Source organism: Caretta caretta, chromosome 3 (assembly GCF_965140235.1).
Source record: "Caretta caretta isolate rCarCar2 chromosome 3, rCarCar1.hap1, whole genome shotgun sequence".
NCBI lineage: Eukaryota > Metazoa > Chordata > Testudines > Cheloniidae > Caretta > Caretta caretta.
Window position 1 is genome coordinate 160,024,589 of NC_134208.1, and position 20,387 is coordinate 160,044,975.

At 45.8% G+C, this 20,387-nt stretch overlaps 1 protein-coding gene across 1 annotated transcript in view; it reads right to left on the minus strand.

Moving 5' to 3' along the window:
* The window catches only part of DNAH14 (dynein axonemal heavy chain 14), a 485,531-nt gene that overhangs the window by 295,883 nt on the left and 169,261 nt on the right, over positions 1 to 20,387 (minus strand). Inside the window, exons 28-30 of the mRNA XM_048843312.2 lie at positions 16,390 to 16,477; positions 15,327 to 15,577; positions 13,800 to 14,031 (exon numbers count right to left, since the gene is read on the minus strand). Coding sequence (XP_048699269.2) covers positions 13,800 to 14,031; positions 15,327 to 15,577; positions 16,390 to 16,477 — 571 coding nt within the window. The remainder of the gene's footprint in view (positions 1 to 13,799; positions 14,032 to 15,326; positions 15,578 to 16,389; positions 16,478 to 20,387) is intronic.

Below are 20,387 nucleotides of genomic sequence, written 5' to 3' on the forward strand. Positions count from 1 at the left end.
ACCAGGCAATGTACTGAAGTCCCAAACTGCAAGGGAAAATGGCTTAGAGGTAGTCTCAGCACATCAGGTGGCAGTCCCAACGGGGCTTCTGTGACCCAACCTATCACACACAGAATCTACAGATGGAAGAGACCTACCTTGTAGGTCATCTAGTTCATCTCCCTGACAGTGCAGGTCTGATTCTTATTGTACATTTACCAGTGTCTTCTCCAACCTAGATTTAAAATGTGCCATTACCCTACTTGTACCAACTTTAATTATACTAAACAAATTCTCTCTCTTTGGTGTTTAAACCTTTCAAATATTTTCTCTCTCTCTCTCTGGATACTTATATGGCCCTGTAGTATCAGAGCACCTTACACATATTAATAAATTTATCCTCACAAAACCCCTGAGAGGTAGTGAAGTATCCCCATTTTACAGATGAGGAAATGAATCAGAAAAATTATGCCCAATATCATACTGAAAATCTGTAGCAGAGCCAGGAATTGGTCGTGGGTATTCTGTGATACAAAGCCAGTGATTTAATCACACGGCCATCCTTCTACCTCTCTCTCTCTCTGAGTAGGTCATGTCTCTCCTTCCCCTGCTCCCCAACTACAAATAATGTCTACACAAGCTGTATAATGGCACACTTAACCCCTTCCTGGAGTTTGGCTTTAATGGAAAATCAAATAATATAATACTTATTTCTATTACAGTAACTCCTAGAGTCCAAAGCAAGATCAGGAATCCATTGTACAAGGGAACTGGTACAAACACATACTCAGAGACAGCATCTCTCTCAGAGTTTATAGTCTAAAATAAATAGAAATAACAGAAGGTCGGAGTGGATACAGAGGCACAGGAAGATGAAGTCTTGCGTGCCAAGTCAGTTGGTAGAGCCAGAAATAGAATCCAGGTCTTCTGACTCCTACTCTACTACCCAGTCAACTAGACCATGTTTCCTTTCTAACATAAAAAAACATAAATCTCATCCTAAAATTTCTCCCCCAGCCTGCTTTACTTAAGGATTTCATCTCTGTCTTCATCCCTACTCCTCTCAAACCAAAGGGTCAAGCCTTCCTAGTTAATAGCCTGTACTATCTTGGGCAGTTAAAAAGCTCCACCTGCCACAATCAGTCAACATAATATTCTCACCAAATTTATACAGGGTTCTAACACCTGTTGACAGTGAGTCATCAGAAGAGCCCTCAATCCCAATGTGGGATTATATATTCTGACACGCAGTTACACCCGATTTCCCAGTCATTGTTGAGTCAAGCTACACAAACTATTTATACCTCAGTGGCCCTTTGGGGTTGGTACCCCACTCTCATTTATGATGGATCTGCTGGTAACCATGCTCTACATCCAAACATGCCATGGGATGGCAACATTGCTGCATCTTTCATATTTTGTTTATTCTGATTTTGTTTGTTTGTTTGTTTTTTTCCTTTTCTATATCTTTAGTAGATTTTGAGTCTCAATTTTGTTCTTTACCTTCCCCCCTCCCCAATCTTTCCTTCCCTATGAGGAAAAAATGCAACTTGCTCTCTATTCAATTGTTCAATCTGGCAATCTGATTAAGAAATTAGGGGAGACAGAATATTATTGTGGAGCTCAGGGGAAGAGGATGGCCATCTTGAAATTAATATATGGTAGGATGTTCACTTTTAAAATAATAGCACAAAGTAATAGACACTGTAACAAACTCAATGAATCAAGCCCAAATTCTATTTGTCTGTACCACAAGTAATGTTAATTTATGCATGTGTATCCATAATATATAAGTGTATATGTACTTATGCATATGTGCGTGCGAGCACACACACACATACGGAATAATACATTTCTGAACTGATAATGTTCTATGATAGTAGAACCTCAAAGTTATGGACACTTAGGGAATGGAGGCTGTCTGTAACTCTGAAATGTTCATAACTCTGAACAAAACATGATGGTTGTTCTTTCAAAAGTTTACAACTGAACATTGACTTACTACAGCTTTGAAACGTTACTATGCAGAAGAAAAATGTTGCTTCCCCCTTTAAGTAGTTTATGTTTAAGACAGTACTGTACTGTATATACTTTCCTTTTTTTCTTTCGTCTTTGCTGCTCCCAGATCGTGTACTTCCAATTCCAAATGAGGTGTCTGGTTGACTGGTCAGTTCGTAACTCTGTTATTCATAACTGAGATTCTATTGTAGAAGCTTCTCTACTAATTCATCATTAATAGGTAAAATATCCCACCTACAGAATTCGGAAATAGTCCAATGTCGTTGCTGAAGGCTCCAGAACTAAAGCCTACCCTGCAGTGTAGGCCACCAGAAAAGTTCTTTTAAAACTGTAGAAATACTCCAGCAACTAATTATTAGCATTAAGACACCAAACTGATATAAAAATGTTGTGATTAAATGTCAATGTCATTTACCTTTACAGAAACCTTTAAATGGTTACAGCGAGTATTCTGTTCATTTGTCAGTCTACCAGCATGGCTGAATTATCAACAGGTAAGAAATCTCTTATTCTGCTGCACTCCTCTGCTTATTCATCCCTAATGGGAAGTAATGAGCGGTGAATCACAGAAGCAGGGTGGCAAAGGTTAAGCACTGTTTTAATTATTTTTAGAGTAGACGAATAGTCACTAATTGAAGTTCCTGCTCTATAGAACAACAGCTTTGTAATTTAAAGATTTATTTGGGAACCATCCCACACCAAGTTGAGATCCCACTGAGGGACCAGGAACCGAACTTGTGGATAAAGTCTCTCAAGATCTCTGAGGAACCTGATCATGTCATGGGAGAATACCGTCTGACCCTGCCCCTGGATTGACGGATGAAAGGCGGAAATGGCTGCCAGATGCACCTTGACCGAGGACCGTGCCAGGCCCTGGTTCCTCAAATGTAGCAGGTAGTCTAAGATCGACTGCACCAAAGAATGCGAAGAGGAGATGCCCCATTCAGCCGGCCAGCTGGAGAACCTCATCCATTTTGCCAGGTAAGTCTGTCTAGTTGAGGGCTTCCTATTCTCAAGGAGGACCTTTTGGACACCTTCCGAACAGACCCGCTTCTCAGGGTTCAACCATGCAACATCCATGCTGTGAGGTGGAGGGGCGCGATGTTGGGGTGCAAGAGTCAACTGTGATCCTGTGACAATAGGTCCGGTCGGTTCAGCAGGGGCCATGGAGGGATCGCTGCTGGCTCGATAGCATCCTGAACCAGTGCTGGCAAGGCCACGCCGGGGGGTGATCATGATAACCTGAGCCTTGTCTCGCTTGATTTTCACTAGGACCTTGCTGATGAGCGGAATCGGAGGGAACATATACATCAGGCTTCCTGCCCACGGCAGGAGGAAGGCATTGGAGAGGGAGCCCTTGCCCAGACCCCATCTGGAGCAAAACCTGTGCCAACTCCTGTTCTGCCTGGTAGTGAACAAATCCACTTAGGGAGTTCCCCACCTCTTGAAGATTGTGCTGGTTACCTCGGGGAGGAGCACCCACTCATGGTGAGAGGAGAAGTCCCTGCTTAAGTGATCTGCTAGCATGTTCTTAGCATCCGGAAGGTGACACACTTCTAGGTGGATTCCGTGGTTGATGCAGAAGTCCCAGAGACAGTGTGCCTCTTGGCAGAGGGCTGAGGATCGCGCTCCCCCTTGTCTGTTGATGTAGAACATCGAGGCTGTGTTGTCCATCAAGACTCTGACCACTCTGCCCGACAGATGAGGTAGGAAGATCACGCACACTCTGTGCACCACCCTGAGCAATTTGACATTTATGTGTAGCATCATTTCCCCTGGGGACCACATACCCTTGGGTCTGGAGAGGTGCACCCCCCAGCCAAGGTCCGAGGCATCCGAAACCAACTCACCTGAGTAAGGAGTGCTGATGAAGGGAACTCCTTCCAGGACCTTCCTGGGGTCAGTCCATCATCGCAGCAAGGTAAGTACCGCCGCGGGGTAGTAACAACCTTTTCCAGGTGGTCCCTGGATTGGGAGTAGACCGTTGCCAGCCATTGCAGCAGGGGTCACATCCAGAGCCTGGGATGGCACACCACATATGTGCACGCTTGCATGAGACCTACGAGGTGCAGGCAAACCCTGGCAGTGGTCAGAGGAAATGCAGAGACTTCCACGATGAGGTTCGTCAGTGCCCTGAATCTCCACAGCAGCAGGAACGTCTTGGCACAGGTCGAGTCAAGCATTGCTCCAATGAACTCTAACATGGATTTTTTTGTTGTTTATCAACAGGCCGAGGCAACGGCAAGTGGCTTAACAGTAGTGTGACATCCCTTTGGACCCGGAGCTGCCTTTGACTAGCCAGTCGTCAAGGTACAGGTAGATCTGGACACCCCGACTTCTGTGGTAAGCATCCACCACCAACATGCACTTGGGAAATAACTGTCGCTAGGCCAAACAGGAGGATGCTAGGCCAAATGGGAGGATGGCAAACTGACAGTGGTTGGGACCTACCATAAACTGGAGGAAGAGTCTGTGTCCCTCAAAGATGGTGATGTGAAAGTACACATCTTTCAGATCGAGGACGGCGTACCAGTGTCCCAGATCCAGAGAGGGTATGATGGAGGACAGGGAGACCATGCGGAACTTCAGCTTCGCTAGGAAACGGTTCAAGTCTTGCAGGTCCAGGATAGGTCACAGACCGCCCTTGGCCTTTGGGATTAAAAAGTAAAGGGAATAGAACCCCTTGTTCCTGTACTCTGGAGAAACGACGTCCATTGCACCTAGCTGCAGTAACCCCTCTTCCTCCTGTGAGAGGAGACTCTCATGAGAAGGGTCCCTGGAGAAGGATGGGGCGAGGGGGTGGGAAGGAGGGGTAGAAAGCAACTGAAAGGTGTAACTCCACACCACTGTACTGAGGACCCATCAGCCCGATATTATAGATGCCCTCACAGGAAGGAAAGGAGAAAGGCAGTTGGCAAAAATAGGTAAGGAAGGATCCTGGGAATAGTCCTCGAGCGTAGCCTCAAAATGGTCGCTTGCCTGCCTGCTTATTGCAAGCTGAGCTCGACTGAGAAGCCTGCGAAGGCTGGTGGCTAGGACACCACTTATAGCCTCTGGATTTCTTATGGGGAGATTCCTGGTGAGGGTGATTCCCCTGGCCCTGAGGCTTCTGTGGCTTGAACTGCTTGCGGACCAGGGCCTGGAACATACAGGCCCAACATTTTAAGGGTCATGCAGAAGTCCTTGAGGCCATGGAGCTTATTGTCCATCTCTTCCGCAAACAGGGTTTGCCCATTGAAGGGAAGGTCTTGCATCGACTGCTGAGCCTCCGTGGACAACCCAGAGAGGAGCAGCCAGCATCCTTGGCGTGTAGCGACATCTGAGGCCATGGTTCGGGTGGTGGTGTCTGCCACATCCTATGCCTCCTGTAGAGTCGCCCTAGCTGCAGTGGTGCCCTCCTCCATGATTGCCCAGAACTCCTTCCTAGAAGACTCAGGAAGGGAGCCCTCGAACTTGGCCATGGCTTGCCACATGTTAAAGTCATAACATCCTAGGAGGGCCTGATGGTTGGCCACCCTCAAGTGGAGACTAGAGGATGAATAAACTTTATGCCCAAACAAGACTAGCCTCTTGGAATCTTTGTTCTTAGGGGTAGCCCCAGGTTGACCCTGTCGCTCCTTGTGGTTAACCACCTCTACCACTAGGTAGTTGGGAGCAGGGTGGGTGTACAGGTACTCGTGGCCTTTGGATGACACAAAGTACTTGCTCTCAGCCCTCTTGGAGACGGGGGGCACAGAGGAATGAGTTTGCCACAGGGCATTGGTGATCTTTGAGACCCCTTCATGAAGAGGCAAAACCACCCTGGCCGGTGCTGTGGATGAGAGGACATCGAAGAGAGAGTCCGAGGGCTCCTCTAACTCCTCTGCCTGAAGGCCAGGTTGGCAGCAACCTTCTTCAATAATTCCTGGTGCACTTTAGCATCATCTGGAGGATTCGGCGGAGGGGCGTCCATTATAGCCTCATCTGGCAATGACAAGGAAGATGCCGGCACCGTAGGGTCCTCCTCAACCATTGGTGGCCCAGTGGCTTGCTCCCTTAGTCCCTCTTGGACCTGTGGGTCCTTGCACCCAAGGCTTTGTGCACTGAAGGAGGGCGGGAGAGAGAGGCAGTTGGTCTCTCTGAGGCTCCGGACACTGAGCGGGTGGCCTGGGAGGGCTGAGTGAACCCCCACGGGTTCCCCTGGGTACCATGGCACCGGCCATTGTGCCTGAGCCCACGGGGCTGGTTTCCATGCCGACAATGTAGCTGGTACCGCTGGTACTGGAGCTTGTCCCACCATCAGGGAACCTTGCCCCGAACCACGGCTAGATCCTGAGTGATCGCTCCCAGGCAACCAGGACAGAATGGAATGGTGTCTGCCCCGGCCGATGCCAGTCACTCCGCCTGGAGTCTGATCTGGAAGGGGGTCTTGGGGACCAGTGGCACTCGACAGATCCGCAAAGGCCTGGAACTGGTGACCTACATCTCGCGCTTGACGAACCGTACCGGGAAGGTAAGCGGGACCAGGATTTGGAACGGGCCCAGTGCTGGGAAGTGCCCGCACACAGTGATGCCCTCCTAGGTGAAGGGTGATGGTCCAAGGAATGGAAGCATCAATCCGTCGATGGGTCCCTGGAGTGGTACCGTGGTCTTGGAGATACTGGATGCTGGGACCAGTACTCCCGCCAGGGGTCAGATGCCTCCAGAGGTCCGCGCCCGGGCGCTGGCGACCTGTGCCTCAAGCCTCTCTGCCTGTGCCCAAGGTCTGGGGACTGAATGGGGCTGCGCTGCGTATGCCTTTCATAGTCAGAGGCATGGCGGCTCTAGGAGGGCAAGCACTGGTGGGACGTTCCCACAATGGGGAATGGTGCGGCTGAGGTGGGGACCATGGTGGTCTGAATGTGGGTTTACCCCGTGACCAGGGAACCGCAGGAACCTGTGTGGGCGGCACCCAGAGAGATATGATCTCCTGCGCTGCCTGCAGGGCCTTCGGTGTAGACAGTACCCAGAGCTGGTGGAAGCCTCTGCCACTATCCAGGGTGGCTGGCAGGGAGTGGGCTGGGCTACACACTCAACCGGAGCTTGGGACCAAGATCCTGATGGGGGTGAAGAGTTGCCCAGCACAGGAACTTGCTTATCCTTTCCCTTGTGGGGGACTGAAGACCCACCTGGCACCATCACGGTGCTCAGCGCCGAGTTGGAGCATTGCTCTGGTACCGGGGTGAGGGCCATAAGGAGCACTCTTAAATGAATATCGTGCTCCTTCTTAGTCCTTGGCTTGAAAGACTTGCAAATATTGCACTCTTCACTAATGTGCCCTTCGCCCAAGCAACGCAGACAGCTGCTGTGTGTATCACGAATGGGCATGGGCTGCTTGCAGCGATCACAGGGCTTAAAGCCTGAGGACCGGGGCATGCTCTGTCCCGAGGCAAAGTCCCGTTCGGGACCTATGAAGTCTCTAACTAAGGGAATTACTAACACTAATGGAAAACTATATATACACACTATAATACAAGAATTAAAGAGTTCATATGAACAAGAAAGAAACAGCGCTAGCTGAAGCAGAACAGTTCCAGCACCGTCACTGGTGGCAAGAAGGAACTGAAGGTCAGGGGAGCTGGCGGCGCTCTATATACTGCAGCATGTGTGCACCACTCCAGGGGGTGCTGGAGCTGGTCTCCTACAAATACTGCTGAGGGAAAAAACTTCTTGCACTGGTGTATGTGGCGAGCACACATACCTAAATTGAATGGACATGAGCAAGCACTCAAAGAAGGAAGTCTTCTACAGGAATTGTAAGCCCTCATACACAAATGCTCTTTTTGTCTTTGTCATGCTAAGGATTTTTGTTGGTTTAGGAAGAAACTGTTCTAGGTTTTGCTGGGAGTTTCTACTCCAGATTTTTCCCTCTGCTAGGGTAATAGTCACTTTTTGGATAGTCCAGTGTTGGTAGCTATTGCTATGCTGGTTTTGACAGTAAGGTCTGAGGTTTCCGCATTCTCAGAGACTAATATCACTAGTATTTCCCCAAATACCTCCTCACCTGTAAATTTGGAAGCCCAAGATTTGTTCTTAGAATGACTGATTGCTACTCATGGGTATAAACACAGCTTTCTTATAGCCACTGAGTTAGGAGTCATAACTCTTATCATAAGTTACACCAAGGATTTGACCAGAATAGAACCCAAGGTACCTCATTCCCAGCAACGATCATATCACTAGTCAATTATTATTTATATTACTGTAGCACCGAGGAACCCTAGAGATGGATCAGAATACCAGTGTGCTAGAACACAAAGACTTGCCACCTAGTCGATTTTTCTATTAAGTATACAAAAAACTTTTGGTCTGACTGGCTATAATTGAGGCTTTGATATTTCTGTGGAGTGTATCCTCGCTTTTATGATCTATGGGATCTTTCAGAAGGAAGTCTCCTTCTGAAGGCGTGTTTATGTTTTTACTAGGGTGGAAGAATGTGATGGGGTATACCAGACCCTCTGAGGCCCCCTGCTAGAGGCCTTGTGGCCCTGCCACACCCCGCTCCAAAAAAGGGCAGTGGAGAAGGTACTCCAAGCTGCCTAGAGTGGCTATGTGGGACACAGCCAATCAGGGCCTAGCAACCTACTATAAGAAGAGCTGCAGGGCCAGAGGGAGTTCAATTCTTTCCTGGAGCTGTAGGAGTGTGGATGGTGTGTAGCTGGCCAACAGAGCTACAGGGCCTCAGATAAGGCAGTGCTTCCAGAAGCCAAGGACAGTGAGAAGGAGCCCTGAGCTGGTTGCGGGGACTCCATCAGGACAAGGCCCAGAGGTAAGGGTGAAGATGGCACAAGGCCGCAGGGAACTGGGTGAAGACATTGTCTCCAGGGAGGGAGCCTGGGGTGCTGCTATATCCTAGAAGAGAGACAGTCAGAGAGAGTGTGCGGGTGTGCACTTGGCCAAGGGGGCGCTCACAAGAGGTGAGTGTACCATGTTACAGGGAGGTGCTACTGCTGCACCTATCTTCAGTTCCATGAAGTTCCTTTATTATTTTATGTAACATTTTAGTTTAATATTTTTTATAAATTTTGTTTGATGGTGCACATGCAGTACTTCACCTGTTTAAAGGAGGGAGATGTGCCCTGTGCATCCTAGTTTGAGGACCCCTTAATTAAGAAGGGGTACTGGTCCAAATAGCTTGATTGTAGGGATAGCCTGCTTGATGGACCCTGGAGCCTGAAAGCATGCCTGTCTGCTGACCCAGGTTGGTTAGCACCCAAGTGAGTACTTTAAAGGAGAGCTAGTACCTCTCAGGCCTTTATTCAGCAAAACAGGAGTCATTTTAAATCTAGAAAGTTACTTCTCACTTACTTCCCTGTAATCCCATTATGGTACAGCTGGATAGGGAACAAAGTCCTCATGTAAACCTGTTCTGTTCACAGACTGCCAGAAATGCTCTGCACACTTTAATATGGAGCCAGCCTATGGAAAAGGGGAAGAGAGAGATCCCTTTCTATCCATCAGACTCTGAGCATCCTTCTCTGAGTAAGGGTCAGGGCTAAAAACCAGATAGGCACAATTCCCATTACACTGTAGGCTGAGGCAGGGCTTCACAGAAGTAACAGGCTTCTCTGCATGCCCAGTCAAGGTGGAAGGGCATATTGAATTCTGGCCCTGCAGTGACCTGTCCTGGGTCTTCCTTTGTAAATGATTTGGATAATGGCAAAAAGAGTACACTTGTAAAGTTTGCAGACAATAGCAAGCTATGAGGGACTGCAAGTGCTTTGGAGGGCAGGATTAGGATTCAAAATGATCTTGACAAACTGGAGAAATGGTCTCAATTAAACAGGATGAAATTCAATAAGGACAGTTGCAAAGTACTACAGTCAGGAAGGAATAATAAACTGCATAAATACAAAATGGGAAATGAATACCTAGGAAGGAATACTGAAGAAAAGAATCTGGGAGTTATATTGGATCACAAACTAATCATGAGTCAACAATGTAATACAGTTGGAAAAAAAAAAAGCAAACATCATTCTGAGATGTTCTGACGGGGTACACAAACCCCACACTGGAGAACAAGGTGTTAAGGAGCAGCTCTGAGCGCAGGAGGCCCTGCCCTGCTGCGCCTGCAAAGCCTGAACATGCTGGAGATGGACTTTAAAAAGGGAAGCAGAGTAGCTCAGAAGGGAGCAGGCAGTGTAAGAGGGCAGACCTCAGCTCTGGAGAAGTACTTCCCAGAAACTCATAGCCTGACACCTAGCAACACAGACCTGATAAAGCCTCCGAAGGGAGAACTCTGACTGAATATGAAAGTCAGAAATTTTATTTGTGGTTCTTTAATTTATTATGGTGAAAAAAGGGACTTAAGTAGGAAGTGATCTGAGACAACTACTTAGCACTGCAAGGTGCAGAATTTAGCTGCCCACTATTGGGCCCTGGATGAGAGCCCCGTGGAGAGAGTGGACCTGGGTACCCCACCAACTCCCAAAGACAGGACAACAATAGGAATTTTTGCCTTGATGAAGAATCCAGCTGGGGAAGAAACTGAATGTTCAAAGGCCCAGACTCCAAGTCTCCAAAATAAGGTGAACACCTTGAAGCTCACATGGGCAGTGAAAGACCTGATCTGTCTGTGACCCAGACTTCCTTTTGGTATACCGTGAAAGGGGTGGATTGGAATGTGTGACCTAGCCAGGAGCTGAGCCACAAAAGAAGGGAGAGTCCTCACAAGACAGAACAATAACTAAAAAGATGGGACTTCAGGGAGGGAGACAATTTGCTGCACCCCTGCCTGACACTAGGCAGCACTATTGGTGAGTGTCCCCCTTCACAGACTGAGAATGCAGGCACGTTCATCTCAGCACTGCTGAAGAGAGGAATCAGTTTTGCAGTGAGTGGAGAAGTAGCATTGTGCTGGTACCAAAATCAGATGGGACAACATGCTTCTCTATTGATTTTAGAAATGTAAATGCAATAACGAGGTTTGACACCTACCCTATGCCCAGGGTGGGTGAATTACTAGAAAGACTGGGAGCTGCCAAATACATCTCTGCCCTAGACCTCACAAAGGGGTACTGAGAGATCTCTGACCTCGGAATCACAGGAAAAGACAGCTATATCCACCCCATTCAGTCAATACCAATTCCGCACTATGCCATTCTGCTTCCAAGGGGCAGCATCTATTTTTCAAAAACTCGTGGACCAAGCGCTGTGACTTCACAGCCAATATGCTGCAGCCTAAATAGATAACATGATTTACAGCCATAATTGGGACAATCACATATGACATGTCACTTCTATCTTATGGGCTTTCAAGAGTGCAGGACTCACTGCAAAGATAGCCAACAGTAAGATGGCGAACCAGGAAATTACATAACTCAGTTATAACACGGAGAGGGGCAAGTTACAACCACTAATGGGCAAAGTACAGATCTTAGCTACCTGCCCCATCCCGATGACAAATAAACAGATACAACACTTTTTGAGCCTATCAGGAAATTATAGAAGATTCATATCAGACTTTGCCATGATTGCAGCATGTCTCACAGACCTCATGAAGGACACCAGTCCTAAGAAAATCATTTGGTCAGAGGCCTGTGACAGGACATTTAGGACTCTAAAAAATCATCTGTGCCAGGAGCCAATCAGACTTTTCCAAAAAGTTCACAATACAAACATACACCTCCTCTGATGTAAGACTGGGTGTAGTCCTTTCCCAGGCAGTTGACAAAGAAGAATACCTGGTCCTCTATATATACAGAAAACTTCCCCCAGGAGGTGACCTGTTCAGTCATAGAAAAGGAAGCTTTAGCTGTAAAATGGGCTGCAGACTAGGCCCTAAGACAGTATTTGTTGGGAAATCCATTCTCACTAGTAACAGACCATTGCCCTCTTCACTGGTTAAACTGCATAAAGTATGCCAACCCCAGAATTATATAGTGGTACCTTTTCTTAAAGCCATAGACTTTTCAGGTATTTCACCGAGCTAGGAAGGCCCACCAAAATGCAGATTTTTTCTCTGAGAGGGTGGGGACCTGGATCTGGAGGATATGAACCCAGGTCCTTTTTTGAGGGGAAGGGTATGGGATGTGGTATACAAACTCCACACTAGAGAACAAGGGGTTAAGGAGCAACCTTGGTACCTGCCCTGCCCTTCCACACTCACAAAGCTTGTGCAAACTGGAGACAGACATTCAAAAGGGAAACAGAGCAGCTCAAAAGGGGACAGGCAGTGTAAGAGGGCAGACCTCTGCTCTCAGTTCTGTAGAAGTACTGCCCAGGAGCTCTCATTGGCTGATGGCTAGCAACACAGACCTGATAGAGCCTGCAAAGGAGAGACTGGAGTCTGTCCCCCTTTACAGATGTATTCACAGGAGTGCTGTAAGTAAAACATGAGAAGTAATTCTTCCATTTTACTCAGCATTGATAAGGCCTCAACTGGAATATTGTGTCCAGTTTTAGGCACCACACTTCGGGAAAGGTGTGGACAAACTGGAGAAAATCCAAAGGAGAGAGAGAAAAAAAGATTAAAGGTCTAGAAAACATGACCAACAAAGAATGATAGAAAAAACTGGAGTTCAGTCTGAAGAAGAGATGAGTGAAGGGGGACATGTTAACAGTCTTCAAGTACATAAAAGGTTGTTATAAAGTGGAGGGTGATAAATTATTCTCCTTATTGTCTGAGGACAGGACAAGAAGTAATGGGCTTAAATAGCAACAACAGAGATTTTGGTTAGACATTAGGAAAAATTTCCTAACTGTAAAGCTATGTAAGCATTGGAATAAATTACCTAGAGGCTATGGAATCTCTCTGTCATTGGAGGTTTTTATAAACAGGTTAGACAACCATCAGGAATGGTCTAGGTATTACTTAGTTCTGCCTCAATGCAGAGACTGGATGAGATGCCCTATTGAGTCCTATATTTCTATGATTCTATGCTGCAGAGTGGAGGAAGAGCAATGGATTTGTTACAGAGTACTGTAAGAGAGCCTCTTTGAGGAGAAAAGCTCCAGCAAACTCTTCCTCAGGGTGGGAAAGCAAAGGAAAAAGGGCTTAAACCCCAATTTTTATATTGCTTGTTCATTCACTATACAAATTGCTGCCTTATTAAGGGCACATTTGCTTTTGTCGTTTTGGTACCTAGAGTCTCCAATGTTTGCAATATTTACCCCTTAGCAGGCTGTGAGGGGTTCTCATCTCTGGTCTTGTTCCAGGTCAAGCCTTCTATGATGGCTCATTGCTTGGAGCTGAGCCTGGGGCTGAGGCTCCAGCACACCTGTCTAATCCAAAGCCCCATTCCCTGGCAGAGCGAGGGATTGGCAATTTGTGGGAGTATGGCATAGCTTGCCCTTGAAAGTTCCTGAAAGGCTGCCCATAACACTTCTTGGACTTGACTCATGCCTGCAGGGCTTCTCTGCTGACAGAGTAGAGGGTGGTAGGATCACACTCAAGAAGTACTGTACTGGAGAAGGCAAAGAGTGGGAGTCTCAATAGTCCATTAATTCTTCACCTTAGGAAAGTGAGAGAGGAGCTAAAAGCTGAAATCAAGTGACTACTGCAAGAAAACAAATAAAAATGTAAATTATACAACAAAATGGTAAGGAGAAACAAAACTGCCAACATTGTTGGAGGGAGAAGATATGGTGGTCTGAACTGAGCCCTGGAACCTCCAAAAACAGCACTAGATCGCCTTCAAATTCTACAAGTGAGATGTGTTACCCATTAGTGATGAATGCAGACAGAAGCTGTGTAGCAGAAAAACTATTGGTTATAGTTTCTCTAAAAGGAAATGTCATAAATGCACTGGATTTATTCTGTCCTATCAGCATATGGTACTTACTTTTGACAGGTCTTTGACAGTCTCAGTTTTTCCTGTACCAGCTGGACCAGCAGGACAGCCTCCTAGATTCAAGTGTAGTGCTCCAGTAAGGGTTAACCAGCATCGCTCGGTAAGCGGTGTAATAACCAATCGAGAGGAACAGCCCAAGTACTCATAGCCATAAATAAAGGAGGCATTACCTTGAACTACCCTACATGTGGTGTTCATTTCATTCCATTCATAACGCAACTGCCTGAAATAATATTTGTGTATTAGAATCTTGTAAAATGAATGACAAAGGAATTAACAACACACCTATTCACTGTGTGGAAAACACATGGATTTTTTAAATGCAGGGATAAATTAGACAGAGTTGAAGGTGCAGAAAGAGTCAAACAAAAGAAAATAATCATAAATAGGAGAAAATTTAGAAAGCAAAGGTAATTATTTTACGTACTGAAAATAAAGCATCACTTTATCATAATGACATGGAATACTGACTATATGAGTAAAAATACCACAAACTCTGAGGACTTGTTTACACGGTCAGCTAATACACAGCAGACCAGGGTTTTAATGTACAGCACACTAGCTTGCCAGGCACTATTGGGTCTTGTGGATCCTGCTATCACATACTAAAAGTTTTGTAGTGCACTTTGACATACTGATGTTTGAAACACTGGGCTCTTCATCCAATCTCAGTGTTGTCCCCACACCTGGCTCCTTGCCTGAGTCTCTTGGCTTAGCCAGGCCCAGTCTCCTCATGTGCTCTCTAGCCAGTCCCTTCCCATTTCCCTCCCTGGCTTCCAGTCCCAATCTACTCCCCCAACACCTACCTATCCAGCTCCTGTCCCCTCTGCATTAGAACCAGGCAGCTTCCTTCTACATGCTCCATGGGCCCAGTGGGCGGGGAAGGAGAGAGAGGGAGGGAGGGGGCACTGACAGCACAGGAGAGTGACTGGCTTCTCTCTCTCAGTTCTGATGCCTGGCCCCAACCTGTCCAGCAGCAACCCAGAGCTATAACAGTCAGGAAAGTCCTGCTAAGCCCCAAACTGGAACATGCCCAATATGGACAGAATATTTGGAGAATTTAGTTGAAAGGCTCTAGCAAGTCTCTATTGGGCATGTGCAAATTGTGATTTTTCAAATGCATATAACTTGGTCAAATTTAGGCAGTTTTTGATTGGGTGGGCAAAAGGAACATCCCTGACACAAAGGCTACTCCCCTGCCAAATTTCAAGTCTCTGCTGCAAAGTATGGAGTGACACAGCTTCTCAAAGAAAAGGTTACCAGAATTTTTTAACATAGAAAAACAAGCATTTTCCCTCAGGTTCATTCCCAGAAACGGCCAGTCTTTTTGGCCAAAATTTTCAAAACAAACAAACAGCCCCCCTTCCCCGAGCCTGAAGTAAATGCCCAGCATTGAAAATTTCAGCCCTAATGCTTAAAGTTTGGCAAAGTTATAAACAACTGAAAACAGTGTCCAATAATGGGAAGTAATTAGGTGTTGCTATCATCCCCACCTATAATAATTTAAAAACTTTGTACCTTGTCCATTCAAAATCCTCCCTTTTGAAGATTTGTTTATCTATCATACTGGAAAGTATGTCCCTACAATGGATGTACAGAGTAAGCAATGCCTCTAGTGTGGTTTGCTTGTGAAGCTGAAGAATGTCAGATGCCATCTCTGCAAGCTGCTCTAGATGTTGGACTAGTTCATCTTGAATTTCTGTCAGTGCCATTTTTGGATCAGAACTCTGGAAACTTCTTGTACAATCCTTATTAAACATAATTTGGCTCTAAAAAAGGCAAATATTATTCTAGCAGCATTAACTACAATTTCTATTTCTTTGAATTCAAAAGTACATGTTGCATAAATACACAAATTGGTTTAATAACTTGGGGCCAGATTCTGACATCCTTACATTGACCAGTACTTTACTCCACAAATAATGGAGTAATGAAGATAAGTGCTGTTTTTGATGAACAATGGTAGCAGAACCCCATGCTTATTTGATATTTCCCTTCTGAACACAGAGAAAAAATAATATAATCTTTTCACACTTTAAAGATATTTTTTATCTTAACCTTCTTCTCAAATGATCACATTCTTCTATATTTTACTTCAGGTAACTGACTCTGGAAATACTAATGATTTTTTCACATTCATAAATGTTATTTAAATGTAATTCACATATAACTATTTTTTCTGTAAGCTTCTGTTACAGCCCTTAAAATTACCTTCCTCCCACTATTCCTCTATTTTTACCCTATTAAGTTTGAGGCCCTCATGTCAAGACTGCTATCCCTTCTCTTTTTTCCCTGACTGCTGGGCAATACAAAATGGTCCCACCCTCAAGCAACTTTTAAATTGCTCCAACCACCTCTGATAATCAGAGAACCAGAGTACAGAAGCAGGACTAAACCTGCAGAAATGAAAAGGTTTATGTTAAAGAATCATCTTATCAACCAAGTAGTCAAGCATTTTGCACTGAAATTTAGAAATCTGCATTCATATGGCATTATTAGCATAGGATTTAGATATTTAAAGGCAGAGTTTCTCACTAAAACAGAAATCCAAAATACAAGTGGCCATGGCAATGATACTTACCACAAGAAGTACCACCTGTCCTGGATGAGTCAGAAACCACTGTTTAAATTCCATTTGATTCCACTCTACCACTCCAATATTTACAAATCTACAACACATGTCATACTATTAAAATAAAATTAGGTGATCACAGAAATACTCTTAGTTAATTATTATGCTGCCCAGAGGCGATGTGCGGAGGGGGGCATGCACGCTCACATGCCTCCCCTCCCCAGACTTGCTGGTTTGTAGTGAGCATGCTCAGTAACACTGCTGAAGCTGCTGCCCTCACTTGCTGCTGCCGCCCCCCCCCCCCAATTGACAGGCATGGGTCGCCTCTGATGCTGCCATATACTAAGATTTTGTAGCAGACTTCATAATCACTAGATAATATAGCAAGTATTTTGACAAACCAGAATTTGATATTCTGGATATTTTTTGGATGCTACAGCAGATCACCAAGGGCCCAATGATGCAAAGTCCTCATCACCTTCAGTGTCACATGAGGTGCTCAGAACCTTGCATTAAGTGCTTTGCATCTTGTAGAACAGACCCTAAAAGAACTACCATGCCATATGCAAGCATTTTGTCCATAAAACAAATTGCTATATCTGCGCTTAACATCAGTTTCAAAAATTCCTCCTCCAGATGATGACAGTTCAGACTACAGAAGCAAATCCCACTGCTGCTTCAGTGTCTGCTTACTGATGCCATATCAGACCAATACATTACCTAATTTTACAAAAGAAAAACCACTCCTCTTTCAAATAAAACCACTTCTCTGAGAGTGAAGGCATCCATAGTAAAAGATGTATAAAATAAATGGGATTCCAAGAAATTTTAATTGCCATCACTATTCCCTATAATGACTGTGACAGACGTGAGACTTGAGAGATATATAAACTTCAAAAGACTATTATATTGAAATGGACCAGAGAGGGATGGGCTTTTGTGACAGTAAGAGTTAAATGTGTTTTCAGGGTCCTGGCTTACTGAAGGAATTTCCTGTGTAATTTCTACTTGTAGATAATGTAAGCTCCCCAACATTGGTTATGCCAAAAATATCTGGCCTTTGAAGCTTTGCCCCAGACATGAGGAACGCTGACTGGTGTTACATGTTTCAGGAAGCCAGAGGGCAAAGGCCCAAACCATGTGAAGACACAGCTGAGCTGTCCCAGGTACGGGTACCAGGTCTGTCTCGGACAAGTAGGAACAATCACGATGACATGAGCTTTGTCTATTTTCAGCAAGACTTTAAACAGTAGAGGCAATGGTGAAAAGGTGTAGAGAAGGTCCCTGTTCCAGGGATGAGGAGAGCATTGCCCAGGGCATATTGACTCATTCCCACTCTGGAGCAGTAGCGTGGATATTTCTTATTCATGTGAATGGCCAACAGGTCTGTGGACAATGTCCATCATCATCTGAATCCATCGTGAAGTATTGTTGAATGTATCTCCCACTTGCGGTTGTATGGAAATTTGTGACTGAGACTTTCCGCTATCAAGTTTTGTGTGCCCGGGAAGTAAGCTGCAGACAGTGTAACTTTGTGGGAGATGCACCAATTCCATAGCCTCATTGCTTCTGCGCATAGGGAGGGCGATCTCGCTCCCGCTTGTCAATTGATGTAGTACATACAGGCTATGCTGTCTGTTAGGATCTTTGTGTGTGATCCTGTGATCAGTGGGAGGAAATGGGCACAGGCACTTCTGACAGCTCTTAGCTTGAGGAGATGGATGTGAAGGGACATCTCCATTGATGACCACTTGCCTTGTGCCATGAGGCCATTCAGATGCACACCCCACCCTATGAGTGATACATCGGCGGTGAGGAGCAATGATGGCGAGGTTTGCAAGAAGAGGATCCCTTTGCAAATGTCAGCTGGGTCCTTCCACAAGTCTAAGGAGTTTTTGATCTTGGTGAGATTTGTCCAGTCTGTCCCTGTTTGGTCTGTAGACCAAACTAAACTACATTTGGAGGCATCACATGTGAAGACCCACTGCTGTTCTTTCTGCCATGTGACCCAAGAGGTGGAGGCAGAGTCTAGCTGATATTTATGGGCTGTTCTGAATAGTCTCCATGAGCATGACTAAGCATAGGAACCTGTGTTGAGGCAAGAGGGCTCTGGCCTGTAACAAGTCAAGGTCAGCCCCTATGAATTCCAGGCATTGCCCTGGAGTGAGGGTTGACTTCTGGGTGTTGATCTGTAGGCCCAGGTCTGTAAACAAGTGCATCATAGATTTGGTGACTTGGAGACAATCATCTAGGTACAAGTAGATCATTATCCCTTGGGAACTTAAGTGAGTGGCCACCACTGAGAGAACCTTGGAAAATACTCTTGTGGACATTGATAGCCTGAACGGTAGCACTCTGTCCTGGTAGAGGTCATGTCCCAGAGTGAATCTGAGAAATCATCTGCGAATCAGTAGGACTGAGATACAGAAATAAGCGTCCTGAAGGTTGAGGGCCAAAATCCAGTCTCTCTGTTCCAACACTGAAATGATAGTTTCTAAACTTACCATCTTCAATTGTTGAGCCTTGACAAACTTGTTGAGAGCTCTGGTGTCTAGTATGGATCTCCAACCTTCCTTCCTTTTGGATATTAGGAAATAATGAGAGTAGAACTCTTTGCCTCGTAGAAGTTGAGGTACTGGTTCTATGGCTCCTAACTAGAGGAGACAATCTACGTCTTGTCATAGTAAACTCTCGTGAGAAGAGAGATGGGGAAGAGTGTTGTGGAGGAGGCAGGGAGGCAAAATGGATGAAATACCTGGTTTGAACAATCTTTAGGACCCACTGGTCCGACGTTATGCATTCCCAGACATTGCGGAATGCTACCAATCGGTGGCCAAATGGGTGTGAAACACTGGTCAGCTGTGTCACTCGGGGGAGTGGTTTAACAGCACTTCGATCTACCCACCAAAAATGGTGCTTTGATGTAGAGGGCTGAGATGAAGAAGATGGCGGGCCAGGTGGTTTGCACGTAGGGAATTTCCCTTTCTTGCTTTGTGGCTCATAGTGGCATTGAGATTGAGATGTGTGGTCGATGCTGGGATTGGGGACTAACTTGTCTCTTTTGTCCTGGTGTTAGATATCCAGTGACCAGAGAGTAGCCCTGGAGTCCTTCAGGACGTGATAGGAGGCATCAGTCTTTTCAGCAAAAAGCTTTGTGCCATCAAAAGGAAGGTCCTCAACAGTGGACCGCCCCTCTTTCAGGAAGCTCAACAGATGAAGCCATAGCACAAGTTGCGTCACCATAGCCACTATGTCCTCCATATCTACGACAGATTGCAGCGATGTCTTTACCCTAATTGGCCCTCCTTTATAATGGCCTTAAATTGGTCACAATGTGATTCTGGCATCTTTTCAATAAAGTCATTCAGTTTTAAGTAATTTATGTAATCATATTCGCTATGAGGGCCTATTAGTTGGCGATACAGAATTGGAGAGTGGCCAAAGAGTAAGCTTTTCTAATGAAAAGATCTAGGTGCTTCCAATTCCTATAACAGGGAATAGCCCTTGACTGGTGTTGTCAGCCACGGGAGTTAACAGCATCCACCATGATGGAGTTGGGTGGGAGAACAGAAACTCAGATTCCTTGGCAGGGACATAGTACTTTTTGTCCACTCACTTGCAGGTCGGCGCCACTGGTGATGGTGTTTGCCACACAGTTTTTGCTGGGTCTTGGAGGAGAAGGAAAGTGGAAAATGTCAAAAAGTTGATAGTGAGTGTCCTTGACTTCCTCCAATGGTATCCAGACAGTGTCTACCACTCTCTTATCCAGCTACTGGAAGAGGTGAAACTCATCTGCTAAAGATGATTGGGGAGGCATGATGACTTCTTCCGAAGAGGAGGAGGACATGGTCCTTGGTGTCACTTCTTCCTCAGTACTGGCCTCCTGTTCCCCTATGTCTTGTGGAGGTTCTGAAGCACTGGATGCTGCAGGCAAGGAGATGTATCTTGATGGCTCTTGGGTGAGGCTTGAAGCCGGAGAGGCATGCTGGCAATGTGCCACCCAAGGT